General features: G+C 40.9%; 1 protein-coding gene across 16 annotated transcripts in view; it reads right to left on the bottom strand.

Annotated features, from left to right (window-relative positions):
• Positions 1-18,434, bottom strand: part of AREL1 (apoptosis resistant E3 ubiquitin protein ligase 1) — an 86,265-nt gene that overhangs the window by 22,818 nt on the left and 45,013 nt on the right. For 8 of the 16 annotated variants that reach the window (XR_009184925.1, XR_009184931.1, XR_009184929.1 and 5 more), the window contains 15 exons: positions 17,837-18,006; positions 17,396-17,576; positions 16,939-17,186; positions 14,937-15,014; positions 13,696-13,837; positions 13,461-13,582; positions 12,408-12,483; positions 11,819-11,928; positions 10,990-11,169; positions 10,704-10,829; positions 8,460-8,589; positions 8,315-8,373; positions 6,329-6,418; positions 5,742-5,917; positions 3,713-5,636 (listed from right to left, as the gene is read on the bottom strand). Coding sequence is in view for 8 of the 16 variants with exons in the window: in XM_058293073.1 (XP_058149056.1) it covers positions 5,534-5,636; positions 5,742-5,917; positions 6,329-6,418; positions 8,315-8,373; positions 8,460-8,589; positions 10,704-10,829; positions 10,990-11,169; positions 11,819-11,928; positions 12,408-12,483; positions 13,461-13,582; positions 13,696-13,837; positions 14,937-15,014; positions 16,939-17,186; positions 17,396-17,576; positions 17,837-18,006 (1,991 nt within the window). In the remaining 8 variants the exon portion in view is untranslated. Of the gene's footprint in view, positions 1-837; positions 5,637-5,741; positions 5,918-6,328; positions 6,419-8,314; positions 8,374-8,459; positions 8,590-10,703; positions 10,830-10,989; positions 11,170-11,818; positions 11,929-12,407; positions 12,484-13,460; positions 13,583-13,695; positions 13,838-14,936; positions 15,015-16,938; positions 17,187-17,395; positions 17,577-17,836; positions 18,007-18,434 lie in introns of those variants that run through there. The other 8 variants (XM_058293073.1, XM_058293071.2, XM_004455159.4 and 5 more) reach the window with 1 other exon arrangement.

The following is an 18,434-nucleotide window of genomic DNA, read 5'->3' as shown; positions in this document are numbered from 1 at the left end:
GTACCTCAAGGAAGTAGCAACTGCCATCCACAGGTTTCATCTTGGCTAAGTTATCCACCATCTCCCTGATGGAAGGGTTATACAAGAACTAGATGGTGAGCCCCACACTGTTCTTGCATGATGACTGGTTGTTATGGTTCTGTGTGATCCCTGCCCCTAGAGGTACCAATATTGTCACCACCCAATGCTCAAGAGGCTACTGCTTCTGGCTGGTACTGACAAACCAGGGCTATATTGCCAACTTGGACAACTCGGCTAATAGCCACCTCTGATTCTATACCAAAAACCCATAGCTATCATTCCCTGGACTTCTGGAAAGAGACTGTGTCCTCCATGTCTCCTTACCAGGAATTTAATGACCATTTTGTAGAGTTTTCACACCCCATTCATCGCAGAGAACCCAGGTCCCTTCTGTGGCTACTGTGAAGTGATTTTATGTACACAAAATTAAAATGACTTGAATCTGAAAAAAATTCATGGCATGGCATATCCCAACTCTAGGAAACATCACTCTCCTACATACAAGCCAAAATAATCACAACACACACTGCAGGTTTCTAAATTTTTCCCTGTCTCCATCTCTCCCATCTTCCAAAAAAAACACACCGAGCCTCAACTGTGGGATGGCTGTCTGTTAGAACTGCAGATTCAGTTTTCTGACCCAGAAATATTAGCCCATTCCACACTTTTAAAAAACAGTGTAATGCTCAGTGATTTTCAATACGGCTATATTTGTGTGATGCTCAAGAACCTTCCACTGATCACCAAGGAGAATCACAATCATGTTAGCCCAGCCCACAAAAACTGCTCACAGTATAAAAGAAAAGGAGTATCCAATTTAGAGTAACTTGGAAAAATTCTTTATAGAATGGGAGACTTTGTAGCCTTTGAATATGATTCATCAGATTCAGCTGGGGAATCTGAAATATGGGCACAGAATGTTTAAAACTTTTAAAACCAATTGTGAGGTCTAGTATTATGGAGACAATCAACCTCAGTGGCATCTTATCAGACTATACAGACTTTTTTTCTCCCCACTATGACTTCAAGGACAGGCTGCTTGAAAAAAGAATTAATGAAACAATTATTAATACCATAAAAGCTAGGATAACTTATTTCTGGAGGGGTGGGATAGGAATATTTCTGAAATGCTGAAATGTCTTATTTCTGATCTGGACAGAGGTTACATGTGTGTTTCCTTTATAATTATTTATTAAATTGCATGTTTGTATACTTTTTTGAACATACATTATACTAATATCTCAAACTAACAGGAAAAAAGGAATTATTCATTTTTAAATAGAACTATTACAGGATGCCTGGAGTTTATTATGCTTGAGAGACCCAAAGTGAAACCAACATAGAGGTAAGGAATCCTCTGGTTCAAGTCACTTCCTAGAGAGCCTCTACTGTGGTCCTAAGAGAAGTGTGGCTGGGCAGAGGTCTGAGAGCTCAATCTGCAAGTGGCTCAAAAGTAACAGTGTATGAGAAGCTAGTATGTACTGTGTTAATTCAAGAACAATCCTACCAGCCTCTTGGATCTTCAGAATATCATGATGGGCTGAATCACAGTGACCAATTCAAAACCAGTGACTGTAAAAAACCCAAGACTATAAATATCTTAAAAAATGAAAAGTTAGAGGAACAGAATTTTGTTAAGACATTCCATATCACTCAGGAGCTTGCTGAGGTGGGAGTAGAATGAATGGATTCTAAAAGAGCAGTTTTCAAGCTAAGGTTCCAAGTCACTGGGTCTGAGGTGGGGTCCAAGAATCTGTAGCTTTTTAAAAATTCCCCAGGGCATTTTGATCTTCCAGGCTGGGAACCGAAGTACAAGTACACTATGATTATTTCTTTAAGAAAGTCAGGGTCCCGACTGGTTTTCCTTCTACGCTAGAATAAGGGGTTTGGTTTTCTTTCTCTGCCAAGCTTACCTCTGGTTAGAAATGAATTAGCACACCAGCCACCCACAAGCTTTCTAGGAGCAGTGGTTTAGTTTACCACAGCTAAAGTACGGGCAGGCAGGGGCGAGACGCTGGGAAATAAATGTGTGATTACACGAAAAAAGAAAGCTACACATCAAAATGTTAAGGGTGGTCACCTCCAGATGGAGAGTGACTTATTTTCTTTGTATTTAAAAAAAAAATTCCTATTTTCCTATAATCAATGTGAATTTCTTATGTAGCTAATAAAAATATTAATGTTTAAAAGACTGATGAGACAGGTGGTGTCATGAGAGATGGCTGCATGCTGTGATTTTAACTATGGCGGGCCCGGGGATGGAGGCTGAGCAAGAATCGCTCTTAGGCAACTGCACACCAGGAAGCAGTTTGCAGCTGAAGAGACCAGAGCCCTGAACAGCTGAGAATCTCAGAAAGAAATGAGCCCTGGGAAGAGACATGTGCCTTATGCTAGCCTACAGCTGAGATCAGAAGGAGCTGGGACCACAGGACCTTAGGAGGAAGAGGAAGGCTGAACCCTCACAGCAACAGGCAGCCATCTTGCTCCAATATGTGGCAATAGACTTTCGTGAAAGAAGTAACTTACTCTTTATAGCCTTGTGGCTATAAGCTTCTACCCCAAGTAAATCTCTTTATAAAAGCCAAAAAAAAAAAAAAAAAAAGAAGACTGAAGACTGATGAGGAACTGACATCCTTTGCTCTTACCAAACTGGCTTCTTCTTCAGGAGCTTAGTGCAAGCACTTGTCCTGATGGCTGCCTGGGAGAAAGTGCACCATGCTCCTGCCAGGGCCACGGACAGCATCAGGCGGGGTGAAAGGGCAAGGCCTGCAAATGGGCCTGCAATAGGCCAGGGCTCTGCATGTACATTTTGCCCCAGCTGACTTCTTCCGAAGGAATTAACTGAGGACAAAGATATTGCTAAATCTTTTCCTTCCCCACCTCCAATTTAAACCCAGAATTTCCACTTAAAGCAGCCCTTTGCTCCTTAGTCCTTCTTTTATTTATTTACTGTACAATATTTACACCATCGGCTGCAACTGTCTGGGCTTTTCATCTGGCCTGGCAAATTTGCAGCGGGGCTTGGTCTCTGCCAAAGTTCCTGAAACATGCCAACTCTTTCTGTGATGTTCACTTGCTGCCAGGTCTCCTTCAAAGAAACTAAAAGGCCAGTAGGTTGGCTGGCCCCTAAGTATCTGGGCCACAAAGGAACAAATAAGAGAACTGGTCAAAATAAGAAACATAAATAGAAAATTGCCCAAGAAATAACAGTACTTCCCCTTCTCTCCAACTTATTGTACCTTTTCCCCACACTGGTTAGTACCAAAGCAGAATTAGAAAGGAATTGCCAAAAAGAGCAAAGATCATTTTGAAGAGAGTTGGGAAAGACAGAGTACATTGGAAGACTAGAAAACCACAACAGTAACAAAGGATTTTGTTAAACAAAGACTCCGGTGCCTAAGGACCACCACAGGGCTGCAGCTGCTACAGCTGGGTTACACTTGTGTTCAGGATGCTATGAAAAAGTGCTATGGCTAGAGCTTAAAATGACAGATCTAGCCAAGAAAATCAACTCAATCTCCAGCATCAGTCTCTGGAGGGCTGTCGGTGGGATGTCGCGAGTGTGAATGCAGAATCCAGAGGAGGAACAGCTGCCAAAGGCAGCAGAACCAGCCCGCGTGCCCCAAGCTGGAAACCCCTATTTGGGCTCCAGGGACAGCACTGTATTTCCCAGGGTGATGACTAAACTTGCCTGCACATATCCTGTGGTAAAATACTTGGGCAAGCAGCAGCACCTTGTCCTGGTCCCTGAGGAGAGCAGTGACCATGTGGCATGGAGGATCCTGGGGTACAGAGGACCTGCTGATGGATCCTGAACCCCAAGGATGAGAGGTCAGAACTCATGCCAAGAGAGGACAAATGACGCCTGCGGAGGAGTGAGGTCAGGCAGGAACTGCAGCAGCTCAGGAGGGCTTGCTCCTTCTGATGCCCACCTGGCCCAGGGGAAAGAGAGGGCTCAGACACACTTTTGGGAGGCCAAGGCATTATCACAAGTCCTGCCTCATCTCAGGACTCTGTGTACTTGCTGGTTTTTTGGCAATAAATGATGGCTTGTAATATTCTCAGAGTTGAAGTGCTTCACTGGGAATGGTAGCTTGCAGCAAAGCTTTCTTAAACACAAAAATTTGGGGAGTCGATGAGATTTTGAGCCTTGAAAACGTTTTCATCCAAACTGTAAAGAGAAAGGACGCCCTCTTCCAAGAGATTGAGAGATCGCTGAGGGGTTCTCTTCAATCATCGCTCTACAGTGAATCTAATAGATCTTCTTCCCTTCTCAGTTCCCCTTCCAGGCACCTAATAGAGTGAAAGGAAATCACCAGGACAGGTGTTTACTTACTGACTTACATATCTTCTCTAGGCATGTTCCCAGAGTCTGAACTCAAGTGAAAGGACCTGTGATAAGCACTAAAATTTCTTATCCTTCTTTTCCTACAGTGCTGCCACAGAACACCAAAAATAGAGAAAAAGGGTTCACTGGTATTCTTTTCTTATTGTTCCCATCCTTTGCTACAAAATTTTCTTCAGTAGAAATCTAGGTTCTGGTGGGAACCTGAAATCCATGTCAGAGAATCCTAAGCTCTTAGAATGATGCCTAACTTGGAGGCAAATGGCTAGGCCAAGCCATATCTCAGTGTAAAGAATATACTCAGGGAAAAGCATCAGTTATCTTCCAGTTAGCCATGGGCCTCAGCATGCCCCATAACCCTGGAGGAGAATCACATTCAGCGCTGGAGGCTACAGCCCAGCTGTTTCTCTCATTCTTAGGTCTGTCTGCTTTTTTCACCAGGCTCAAATTCAAGAAAAAACCTTAGTGAGTTTTTCTTTATGGATTAATGATTATTTTCAGAAATGCCTACAGGCAAAGCTCCTTTTCCAGTTCTGACACCACAAAAAAAAGATCCTTTTGTGCTATCAATCCCTATTAGAGGTAGTCCAGTGCCATGGGCTGTGCTGCCATTGTGCAGAGGGATGAAAGCGAACATGCTCTTGTGGCCACTTCCTATCTGTGCTTTTTCTGGCTCCTGATGAGAAGAAGCAATCATTCTTCCCACAGAAAAGGACCCACATACCAGTCAGGTCAAATAGTGAGGGCCAAAAAGGGTATCACCTCCCAAGGAGCATTAGCAGAGGCAGCTGGAGCAAGGCGTGGACTTCAGGCTTTCAACACACCAGATTTCCAATCAGCCTGAGGCCTTTGTGTAATCTCCCTCAGTTAATGAGGCAGCTCCAGCTACTGAGATCTTCAAAGAACCAAATGAAACTATAGCAGCATGGTCCTCTCCTCATGAATGAATGGGTAGCTCAGATTTTGTACCATGACAAAGTGGTCCACGGTAGAGACGGGCAGGAAGGGGGCGAGGTAAAGACAAGGCTTGTAGTTGACAATATACTCCAAACACAGGGGAGCATGCGGCATCTTCTGGCTGATGGTTAAGTGTATGAGGGCCAGAAGTTAGGAGGTCTGTAATGTGCTCCAGAGAGTACCAGTGCTGAATGGATGGCAGGAGAGCGATCAGAGCATGCCAAAACCCTCACAGCCCTCGCTGATGGCCAGTTGCAGCATCCTGTGTACCTCTTCATATGAGTCGTACGTAGGGAGGCACAGCTGGTTAAAACTGCAAAGGCAAGGGGAGAAGCGATTCACTCACACCACAAGTAACACTGGAAAGGGCTGGAAAGACAATCTTCCACAAAAACACACACTGGGCTGCAATACCTACCACGTGTGTGCAGTAGGCAGCGTGCTATGGGTTGGAGCGGCAATAATCTGGAATGAGGGACAGAGGGCGGCAAAACCACCAGGCGGTAGCTGAGAGGAGCCTGTTGTGAATTGAAGCAGACGAGCCAACTCCTCCTGAGTCAAACTGGAAACGACAGTCCAAAACCACCTCATGACCTGACAGGGAGAGCACAAAACTGGGATCAAACATGGTATGCAACCTGCTGGGGGAGTGTGTGTGTGTGGGCGGAGGAGAACGAGATATCCTGAAATAGGGATATGAGGACATAGGGAGGAACAGTGTTGACAACCTCTTCAGGAACTGACATTGTCAGGAGGATGGTTGCTAATTCCTTGGTTCACCTTTTTTGCGCTTCCAACTTACCGCTCCTGTTATAACTCAGCCTGTTATACTCAGCCTTATGGGACCAGCGCTCCCTTCTGTCTAGACAACCATCTGTCTTTCCCACATGTATCATTCTTCCCTGGTCAAAATGTCCACTTCTCTGACTCCTCTACTTACTTCTTCTAAAACTTTTTCTTTATAACATGGCACAAATACAACTGAAAGAAGTTTGGTCCACTTGCCTTTTCTCTGAAATGCCATGAGCCGCCAACTACCACGGCATGGGCTTTGAAGTCAGAGACACTGATGTCTCCAGTCCCACACATCAGCAGCTGTAGAAAGGCAGACAGGTGTTAGAACAGTCAGAGGGACAGAGAGGTCAAAATTACCTACAATAACAATCAAATAAAGTATATTAAAAGAAAAATATTATGCAAAATGTGGAATAAAGAAAATACCAGGAAAAAGACATAAAATGCGGTCATAATGCTAGGATAATGCTTTAGGAAAATCAATTATAATAGGCCAATAGTTTCTTACCAGTGTGGTGAAAATTCACACAAGTTTTTCAGAAAAAAGATAAGAGATGCCCAGGCCCTCCTCTAGATCTATTCATCAAAATCTCTAAGTACAGGGTATAAGCCTATGTAGGTTGAAAAAGTTTCCCAGGTGTTTCTGATGAGCACTCCTAATTAGGAATTGCTGCTGTGGATTATTTTTAATGGAAACAAAGGACAAAAAGGAACCAAATGTTTACTGATAGTCTGCTCGGGACTTAGCTTGGTAATACGAGGGAGAAAACGCAGGCCTTTCCCTTTGATGAAGATCCCAGCTCCATGGCCTTTCCTTTTTCCTGGACTGAACTTTTACTACTTTTCCTCCAGCCCTGCCTCTACTTGATCAGGTAAGTTAAAATTTTTTGCCAAAAATTGAGAACATTCATGACATCAGAGCCCTAGGCATTGTTGATGTCCTAATTTGGTTCAGGATCCAACATGTTAGCTGACTGCGAGGACTCTTCCAATAGCTATAAAAGAATGATATATACTAATCAAGAGAAAGGGTAAGCCCAATTTAAGCCTAGAGTCTTGGTTCCTTTAAAAAGAACTTAAAGAACTGTTAAACTGATGAGTAACTAAGAGAAGAATATGGAACAACTGTCAAGCAACTGTGTCTTTCCTTTCTACTCATTTTTGCAAATTGTTATAAATGCTTTACTTTATGATACAACAAATTACACCAGGTAGCCCCCCCCAAAATAAGAGCACCAGGATTCCTATCTATCAGAAACTTTAGGCTACCATCTGAAGAGTTCATTTTATTTGGACTTCATATCTGAAGATACAAACTGTGATGAAAATTGGACAAGACTTCAATTCTTGTTCTCTAAGCAAGTTTCTTAAGAAGAATATAAAGTGTGCAAGGTCACAAGAAAATATTTTTTCCCAAACTTTTGAAAAAGAACTTATTTCCTACGAGAAAGTTTGCAGAAACACACTCTTTGTAAAGGCTATGAGAAGTTAAAACTAATAATTTGCATTGGATTTATCATCTGTGAGAAGCAGATAAAAACAAAACTGATTTTATTTTTTGCCCACACCTGATAGATGAACTGCAATTCTGCTAATTAGAGAAGGGTGTTTACCATTGTACAGCTAATTTTTGCTTGTTATAGGATCTGAAATAAGACTATATTAACTATATGTTATGGCTTAAAAATTTCAAATTTGATCGTATCTTTTGATTTGTCCCTTTCACTAGACCGGAGCTCCTTGAGGGCAGGGACTTTATCATCTTCACTGCTATATCACCACTGCCTCAAACATACATGACATAAGAAGGCATTTGGGAAAAAAAAAAGAAGGCACTTGATAAATATTACCAGAACAAATTCCATCATCCCCTTAAATCTACTTTAAATGTCATAAGGATTTTATGAAGACTGTACATGAGACCAACATTTTTTAATACTCAACGAGTATCAATAATTTTTTATGACTCAATGAACATTATTACTTTTCATATATAATTAGTTGCTTGCTGGTTTCTAATGTTCACATCCTAATTTTTAAAAAGCCCAAAAAAGCATCATGGAATGAGTGTGACAAAAGTAAAACCAACCCTTGTATAAAGGGCCTTCCTATGGCACCTCATACCAGAAGATGGCTCCTTGTGGGCATATTAAAAAAGAAAGTTAAGGACAGGGGTTTGCAATTGCAAGCACTTACCTCAAGCTCATTCTCATCAAAAATAGCCAAAAGGTTTTCAGGAACCAACTCATTCAGGCCTGAAACAAAGTAGTCATGTTAAAGCCATATCCACGCTGTGGATACAAGTATTTCAAGACCAAGTCAAGAGAAGACAGAATCCAACCTTTTAGGAAATGTTCCACCTCCTCTTTCACTTGACTGGCCAGCCGATATTGGGCCAGCAAATTTAAATAGAAGATTTTATTTGCATTGGTGACTGGGATTTGGGCTCCACCTGTCATGAGTTCTATAACCTGAAACAGGAGACAAGAGAGAGGGATTGTGGATGGGAGTTTTCAAAATGATGTCTCCCTGGTATGATCCACAAACAAACCATAATTAAACTTCTTCACGATGCCAGTTTCAGCTATGTATTCGCTTCTCAACACACGTGACTTTAATTATTAAGCTTCAGGGTTCGTATCACTATTGCTGCCTTCTACTACTTACTATTTCTGGAGTAAGCACCTGAGTGAGTTCTTCTCTGACCTAGTCAAATGGTGGTGATGTAATGGAAGATATTTTAATCTCTATGACCTAAAATTAAACCATGACTGACCTCAAACTTCTCAGCCAACTGAGAGCAAATAAAGCCAGATAAGAAATCAAAAAGCCTTTTTATGTCTCGGATATTTTCACATGGGAAGAGCTGTTTCTTCACATTCTTCTCTTTTCAATTCAAGCCCATGGGTAGAACCACGGCTTGAAACACAGGGATCCTGGATTCTAATCTCAGACAGTAAGTAGCTATAGGACTTCGGTCACTTAGCCATTTGGTCCTCCAATTTTCTTCTCTGTAAAGGAAAACCTGAACAAGCTGTTTTACTCTCAAATAGGAATGACCTGGTACAAATGAGCATACCCAATAACCAACTCCTAAAGGACCTCTGAGGAACTACTAAGCATGGCCTAAAACCATGACCTTGAAGAATTTTGTACAGTGACCAAGGTTGTCTCCCTAAGCGAATTCAGTGACAAGCTCAGATTTCAAGATCTCTAAGATAGTATGGAACAGGGAGTGCTTTATCTACACTAGAGTAAGGATTCTCAATTGAGCCAAAAACACACAATTCTGGTTTTTTTTGTTATTGTTCATATTTTTCTTATATACAATTCTGGATACTTATTTTATGAGTAAGCATTTCTCTCTAGTAGACTAAGAAGCAAATTATTGAGATTTAGTATTTATAAATTAAAATCAGCATTCCTTGGGTCTGAGGACCCTACTTTAGCATTCCATTGACTCTAAGCTGCCTTGTCATGATGGTAAGGAAGCTAAGCTAAGCTCTGACCACTTGTATGCAAAAGCAGACAACTGGGAGTCCCACAAGCTTCAGGATGGATATGTGATTATTAGTGGAGTGTTATCAGTGGTGTTTTGAGTTCGTCACAAATTTTCCATCATTGCTATTTTGCTTTTAATTATATATTACTGAAGCTTTAGTTCCGCCATCATCATTTTTTAAAAAAGATTTTATTCATTCATTCATTCATTTACTCATTCCCCCCCTTCCCCTCCTCTCGCCCTGCTGTTTTTGCTGTGTTGTCTTCTCTTCTCATTTTCTCTCCTCTAGGATTCACAGGGATTTGATCCTGGAGACCGCTGACGGGGGAGAGAAATTCTGTCAATTGCATTACCTCAGTTCCTGGTTTCTGCAGCGCTTCACCTTGACTGTCCCCTTGTCTCTCTTTTGATGCATCATCATGGGGCACTGGCTTGCCGCGCAGGCATACTTTCTCTTCTTTTCACCAGGAGGCCCCAGAGATCGAACCCAGGTCCTCCCATACGGTAGGCAGAAGCTCTGTCACTTGACCTACACCCACTTCCTTCCATCATTATCGTTTGATACTCTTTAACCTCACAATGCAGAGCCACATTTGTGTATCATTGATACTTCTGGCCAATAATTTTCTAGTAACACGTTTTAAGATATACAGGCATTATGCTCAAATAGAAAGCATCTACATCCCCACTATTAATGTTACAGACATCTTCTTAATCCGCTTGTACAGTGACACTTCACTGATATCACAAAATTATTTTTTTACTGAAAAGTAGGAAAGGGCAGGACAGATGGGCTCCTGTGTCTTCTTCCCCACTCAAATGGGCCAAGATCATAAAGTGTGGAGTGCACTTATTCTCAAGAAGCACTGTCCAGTATGGTAGCTATTAGCCATATGTGGTTATCTAAACTAAAAATTAACTGTATTTTCATTTCATTTCATTTGGTCATGCTAGCCACATTTCAGGTGCTCAGTAGACTGTACAAAGAGAACATTTATATCATTGCAGGAAGTTGTATTAAATAGCACTGCCCTAGAGAACAGTAGAAACATAAGACTCACAGGCTTTAGTCCTCTCTCTCACCTTATCCAGTTGACCTGATTTGTTATATTTCTCTTCTGCAAAGACCAGCTCCATCTCACTCATGTCATTGTTGAGGATGAAACAAACTTTAGATTTGTAGAATTCTGGGTCATCTGTTTCAAAGTACTGAGGCAACAGAAAGACACAGAATAGAACATGAATGTCCTTGCCCAGAAATGAAATTTGTTAACTGCTTATAACCATTTATCCCTTCAACTTTAAGCTCAGGGTAGAGAGGTTCTAGAGCTAATGGACAGGGGCCTTAAATGAATACCCAAAATGTTACCTTATAATGCATACGCAGTCCTATGATCTGGGCCAGAAAAGAACGGGTAAAGCGAGCTCGGACCAACTGTTTATAGGCTCCTCCTAGAGATGACTCATAGAGACACTTGCCCACCAGCCGCCCTGCAAACTCATACATTTTCAGTCGCAGATGAGCAGGGCGATTAGGGTTGGGATGCACCTGTTAAAGAGAGAGAATGAAAGTTCCTGAGCTATTTTCCTTCAAGCCCAACCCTTCATCCCCAGACCATTCCCAAGAGAGTAAGAACTTCAGTGTGCATATCCAAGAAGCCATCCAAATGGCATTAGTCTTCTGGTAACCACCACTGAATAATTCAACATGGTTGGAGGATAAAAGGCAAAGATAGACTTACGTAAATTGAAGAATCTTATATTTAAGGTTTTAGAGCTTGAACACTCTGGTCCCTGGCTGAGTATGGAAGTTAAGATCAGTGGACGATGTGTTGCCTTTTCTCTAAATCAGAGCTTCTCTCAACCAACGCCTACTTCTCTACTCCTGACACCTTTCCTTATTCAAAGATCTAGTACAGAAAACAATTGCTTCAGGTATGTTTTGAGAAAGTGGCTTATTATAATAATTAGAAGAGTAGGAAATGGATTATTATAATGATTTTCAGTCAAATAATATTCATCTGAAATAATGAAGGCAAAGAGGAGAGAGGAAACCTGATTGTATATACCAACATTAAGAATGGGACAGAGGTTGTCAGATTCCTGGGACAGTAGTGTAACCTCAAACCCCTGTTATTTTATTCTTTGTAACATAATCCCTATTTTCTACCCCACCCATAGGGAAGTCACAGACTCACTAATGCTTGGTTGTTGTCACTGAATCGGGTGAAGAGCTGATTGGTGGTATCAAATAGCGCCTTGCAGACTAGCTCAAACCATTCCCGGCGAGGTCCTCCCCAGTCCAGAGCTGAAAAGTACAATAAAGATAAAAACAGACTTGGCTTATGTCCTCTTATCCCTTCTGTTCATTTATCCATCATTTTATACTCTCCATATTCTTCCATCCCAATTAAACTAAAATGTAGGCTTTTTTGAAATCCTACCACTTTCAGAAGGACTAAAGATATTCTGATCACTAAGCTAGGCTCCCTTGTGTGAAGACATAGGAGAATGGAGATCCCTGGAAATGGATATTCCTCTTGGTTCTACAAAGGTTAATTTGCCCTTTTGGTTTTTAGAGCTCTCTCTCCAAGTCGTTATATGTCTGTGCTCTATAAGCTCCACAAAACCATATGGCTGGTAAACATTACCCTTTTTTTCTTGACTCATGTCTCTTTCCCTAGGAAAAAATAATTGTTGTGTACTTGTTTATATGTTTGATGATAAGGGAGCAGATGAGAGCAGGAGGACAGCTTAAAAAGATGAACATGAAATTTCAAAATTGACCTTCTTCATCCTGGAAAACAACTTCAAAATTCTTGCTCCAGTCTGAGATGGAGAAATTCCGAGTGGCTTTCAGAGACTGGAAAGCAGTGAAAGGAAGGAAACTATCAGAACACTGGAATCTCTTGAGAGTTAAAGACAAAATACCAGAGGCATTGCCATTGTCTGTATAACCATTAGTACTTGGAGGAAAAATACTAATATACAGAACAGAAATAAACTTAATACCATCTTAGATTCATAATGTACCTATATCTCCAGAAGAAACTTCAGAAACTTAAAATCTGATTCATTTTTACATCACTGCTATGTTGGAAAGGTAGAGCTATTTTTTACAATCCCCTTTTTATTAATGAGAAAACTGCTGCAAAATGCAGAGTAAAAATTACTCAAGTCAGTAACTTTGTTAGCAGGAGAACCAAGGAGCCTTGTTTTCAGTACAGTACAGTCTACCCACTAGACATCTTTATCCACAAAGCTAGGTTTAGACAGGGAACCATGCCACATGGAGAATGTGGCTAAGCAAAGGGGTTTCCAGTCACACCTGCCAGAGCCAAATATCACAAACACTTTCTGGACAGGGACCAAGCCTTCTCATTCTTGGGGAATGTATGAACTATGCCAGTATCTGTGTAGTCGAGACAGACTCACATGTCAGGTGTTCCTCTTCCCTCAGACCAGAGTGGCAACAAAAATTCATTTCCTTTTAATCCAAAAAGAATTTAATAACAAGAACTTCTTCTGTAGCAACTACTTATACCTGCCCTACATAGCAGTTCCATGAAATTTCTCAGGAATTAGAACTCAGTAGAGATTTTAAAGTCACTGTGTCAACTGGTCTCTCCACTTTTAACATACCTCCAACAAACTGGCTCCAAACTTGGCACAATAAAGCAAAGAGAGGAATAGCTTTTTATAGATATATTTAAAGAAAAGAGAAACCTAGGTTTTTTTTTTTTAAAAAAAAAAGATAAGCAAAAGAATATAACTGAATGCTGAAGAGGTTCTTAGTTGGAAAACGCTCACAAGTGCTGACAGAGATGAAACTTTACATACCGATTCTAACAAGGTGTGTCTGCTGACCTTCAGGGTGACTTTGGAATGTGGTCTTTTCATATGCACCTGCCGAAGTTCTCTCTGGAAAAAGTTCACCTTGTCTTGAAAGGTCTCAGAGCCTCCTGAGGAGCAGCAACATCCATCATAATTACAGCCTCACTTTCAGACATCTGGGGAGACCCACCTTCTACACCCACATGCACCCACAGTGGCTGAGATCCCTGCCCAATCTTACCTATGTTCTTATGGAGGGAGCGGATAAAAGTGGCTGCTAGAATGTTCCTCTCCTTACAGCTGAGCTCCACAGGAGGTTGGATGCCATCATCCACCACCAGTGTAAGGAGCTTATGGACAGGGTCAGGACCAAGGTATGAAAACTAGCAAAGAGAAAAAATAAGAGGTAATCTATAAATCCCTCAAACGCAGCAAAAACCTTGCACAATCCTACTACTAAAAACATGTTAAGCCTGTTTCTTTGAGCCATTCTTTACTAGGAGCAGATCCCTTTATTTCAGTGCTCTATAATTCAAATTTTATTTTAAATTATTTGGGTTGCAAAGACTGCCTTTAGTTAGTGTTACGGATTGAATCATGTTCCTGGCATGTCCCAAGGCATGTTGAAGTCTTAATCTCCAGTCCAGAGGGTACGTAATCCTTTGTAAAGAGGATCCTCAAAGATTCTGTTAAGATGAGGCCACACTGAATCAGGGTGGGCCTTAATCCAAAATAACTGGAGTCCTTATAAGTAGAGGAAATTTGGACACAGTAGGAGGAGTGAGAAGAAGACAGAAGGAGACAGATCACCATGTGACAGATGCAGAGACTGAGTTATGGATCTCTGGCAAGCCATCACCAGAACATTACAGACTTCAGAGAAAGCATGAACCTGCTGACACCCGGACTTTGGATTTTTAATAAATTCCTGTTGTTAAGCCAACCAGCCTGTGGTATCTGTTACAGCAGACTTGGCAACCTAAGACAGTTTTGACCACAATCAACACTACAGACCTTCCCACATAAAGCATAAGAAGTGTAAAAAATTAAGAAGATATAAAATATTAATAGCAAGAAATGACCACTTAAAAAGGTTGGACAAACTGATTGGAGGGAAGAGATTTTTACAAAATGATGCATTCAAGACCTTGGGCAAAAGTTTAGATATCAAAAGCCCAGAAGAGTTAAAAAAATTTTTTTTTTTAATATGTGAAAAAACCAATAGGGGCAAAAGATAACTGTTGAACTATTTTGAGTTACTAACAATTCTTGTTTCTGTAGACATACATCTTTCCAGAATTTATAAATTCTTCATGTCATTTACTGAGGCAATAACAACACTTTATTTGGCAATGAATCCTGTGTGTGCAGTGAGAACGTCCAGAAACAAAAGCCCTTCTAGGAAGAAGGGGGGAAAAAAAGCTGAGAGGTTTCAGAAACTTGAAGCCTGCAGCCTGCACAGAATAGTAAGATTTAACTTACTTTTGTTCCTGGACACACTCGGAAGGTATAAAGGCGCCAGGGAATGATTTTCAGGTAGAACTCCTTCACTGAGAATTGCTGGAGGACAGACATATAGAAAATGAAGTTAATAATAAATAAAGGCTCCATTTGGACACTGTAATTCAATATGAAAGTATTTATCTATATTTCTCCTGATAACCATTTCCCCCATGGGCAAAGAGGATCTTCTGAACAGTACTACAAGCAAATAAACGCATCAACTGTACTTAAAAGAAAAATATTAAACATACTATTCTGACAATGCAATTTCACACTGACACATTTTATAATCTTAATACTCAAGTCTTACAACGGTTTCTAAATATCTGAGGCCAGGTTTCCACTTTATGAACAGAGAATATTTCACTTGGAAACAATCAAATCTACTTCTGTTCAGCCTGGTGCTGTTTAGAGAAACTTCCTTCAAGCTAATGGAGAGGGACCACCAGCAGCCCACATCAACTGCTTATTCTTTTTGAGTATTACCAAGGATTTGCCAGCAAGGGTGGGGGACAGAGGGAACTTGCGCAAAAAGAGGTTTAAAAAAATTCCTTATACAACAATAAAGAGGGGTCCTCTTTACGCCACTTATAAGAAATGAAAAAACAACGCAATATTTTTTGATTAATTTTTAAAGCTTATATATTTTCTCTTTTAAATTATTCAATAAAGAAATTTCAAACACATACTAAAGAAGAAAAAAAGAGTGTAATGACCCCTGTGGTGGTCTGGAGTGGTAAGTATTGCAGAAAAACATTTTCTTAACTTCACCCATTTGTGGATGTGAACCCTATCTTTATAAGTAGGACCTTGTGATGAGGTCACTTCAGTTAAGGTGTGCTCTACCTCAATCAGGATGGGTCTTAATCCTTTATAAGCAGAATGAAATTGAGAGAGAGAAAGCCACAGAGGGAGCAGTCAGAAGCTGAATATCAATGGAACCTGGGAGAAGGGAGAGGTCAGGAGAGGACACCATGTGTACTGCCATGTGACAAGCTAAGGACCAAGGATTACCAGCAGCCACGCCCAGGATGCCATGAGGGAGAAAGTATTGCCTTGATGATGCTTTGATTTGGACTTTTTTTCTAACCTCAAAACCGTGAGCTAATACATTCCTATTGTTCATGCCAACCCTTTGCATGGTATTTGCTTGAGCAGCCTAGGAAACTAAAACAGAACCCATCACCAGTTTTAACAATTATCAAGTCACAGCCCATGATGTTTCATCTACATCCCTACCCATTCCCCTCATCACCACTCCTCCCAACCCAAACTAAAATCAGATTTTAAAATGATAAATGGTACATACAAAGTGTTCTGAAGTAGAACAGAATTAGAACTCAGTTTTGGTGACAAGATTAAAGGCCTACAATGGGATGTTTTGACAGTCTCATTTTTATGAGGGCTGAATGAATAACCAAAATATAAGTATTAAAAAGAAAATGCCTAACACAAAGAGCCTCTTAGCTCAGGGGCCTTGGGAACTTCACCTTCTTGTCTCTGCCAAAATTTCTCTATTCCAATTCTGTCTTGACAGTGATACCCATTTAGCATGGATTCATAAATTACAGAATGAAAGATCAAATTGTTTCAATAAAGCACAAGGGGCCAGCAGTGATTTTTAGAATTCTAGTGGGAAATTTTTAATGGCTAAAAGTAGCATCCTTTAAAGCTCTATAAGCCATGCCTTGAAACATTTCCCCAGAAGCAATCAAAGAGCAGAATGCCAGGGGTGAAGTACAATACCAATGGACACAGTATTTCTAGACAGATTTAATCTAGTCCAAACCAAACATTCGCAGCAGAAGAGAAGGCACAATTTTTTTGCTCAAGTTTAAGCAGCCTCTCTTAGTATCCTAGAAACCCTACAAGTCAATGATCTTGCCCTGATTCTCAGACTACCTCATAGTTTCTGTTACCAAATAATAATTACATGCAGGCTCAGGGAGGGGATTTTGAGGCAACAATGGGAAGTTCCAACCTTTGGTGACACGTAGCAGTACACCTTCTTCGGTTTCTTCACCTTCTCAGGGGTGTGGCATTCAGAGGGTGAATCTTCATCTTCCTCTTCAACAGCAGTGGAGGGCCGACGCTGGGAAGAGCTCATGTGCATGGGTGGAAGGTGCCACAGTGTGCTGGTACAGTTGGTGGCATTATAAAGATAAGCCTCAAAGTAAATGCTCACCCCTGAGGTGGACACATTACGTTCAACAATATTCTTCTCACTCTCTGAAGGATAACAAGTTTAACAAGGAATAAGGTTTAAAGTAGGAACTGAGGGGGAAAATTACCTATCACTAGCCCTTTTATACATAGGACTCTCTAGGCCAAGTCTGGCTCAAATATCTAATGTTTGTGAAGCGGTCAGAAGAGTGCAGACACGCAAAGGGCAAACTTCCTGGGGATACAGCCAAATTAGAGCTTTTGTTTCAACTCACCACTCAGAACGATAATGTCAAACTCGCCATTATTGATTGGCTGATTTTGGTATGAAATGCAGGCATGGAAGCAGCCACAAGAATGCAGGGTGAGTCGCAAGAACACCTGGCAAGTTTGCCTGTTGGAGGTCACTGACTTCTCAAATGAGACACCAGTGCTTTCATCTTCTTGAGGACCAAGCTGTAGGAGGAGAACAGAGCATCATTTTCATACATAGCATTCCTTGTTTGCAAGGCAATTTACCCTTTACAAGGAACCTTTCCTATATAAGATATGTCTCACAATTCCTAATGAGATGGGTATTTTCAGATGAAGAAACTATAGCCCAGAAGTCAGGTAGAAGAAGAAAAGAGATGGGGGCAAATTAGACAAAATGAGAATGACAGAGAAAGGAGCCCCTTCTCCCTAACATACACAAAGAAAGAAGTGTGCCTACTTACCTCATGAATGGACAAACTGAAATTGTGCTCATCTCTCAGGGACATGGAATTGTTGGTAGGGTTGTCATACTCATCTCGGGGCACTATTTGAAGGGTGTGTGGCTGCCCACAAGTCAACACGAGAGTAGAAAAATGGCACAAAATTTTGGTCTTGGAAGGAACCACCACTCCTGGAATAAAGACAACAGAATCTAATGTTTAGAGAAATGCTCTTCAGGGCACAAAGATCTGCTCAGTCAGGGAGTTCCAAAGAGCTGGGTCCATTCCCCCTTTCCCCCAACAAATCCCTAGGGATAAAAAACATGATTAAGAGAAAAAAAAGAGATGAGATTAATTCAAATGAACTTTGGGGGCTCCTTTTTACAAATCCTTAACCATGCAAGCATGAAACTAAATGAGAAAAAAACATGAAGAAATCAAAACCTTGTAGTTATAGCTGTAGTGCACTGGAGTCCCACTGAGAGACTATGAAGAAGGCAGGCCTTAAAAATAAGTGGTGAACTGTTGATTAAAAATAAGGTATAAATCTAACAAAAAAGTATGATTGTGAACATAATTAATAGCACTGAATTATATAGAAGAATGTGGTTAAAAGGAG

Source organism: Dasypus novemcinctus, chromosome 3 (assembly GCF_030445035.2).
Source record: "Dasypus novemcinctus isolate mDasNov1 chromosome 3, mDasNov1.1.hap2, whole genome shotgun sequence".
Classification (NCBI taxonomy): domain Eukaryota; kingdom Metazoa; phylum Chordata; class Mammalia; order Cingulata; family Dasypodidae; genus Dasypus; species Dasypus novemcinctus.
This window is presented reverse-complemented; position numbering and strand designations above follow the sequence as displayed.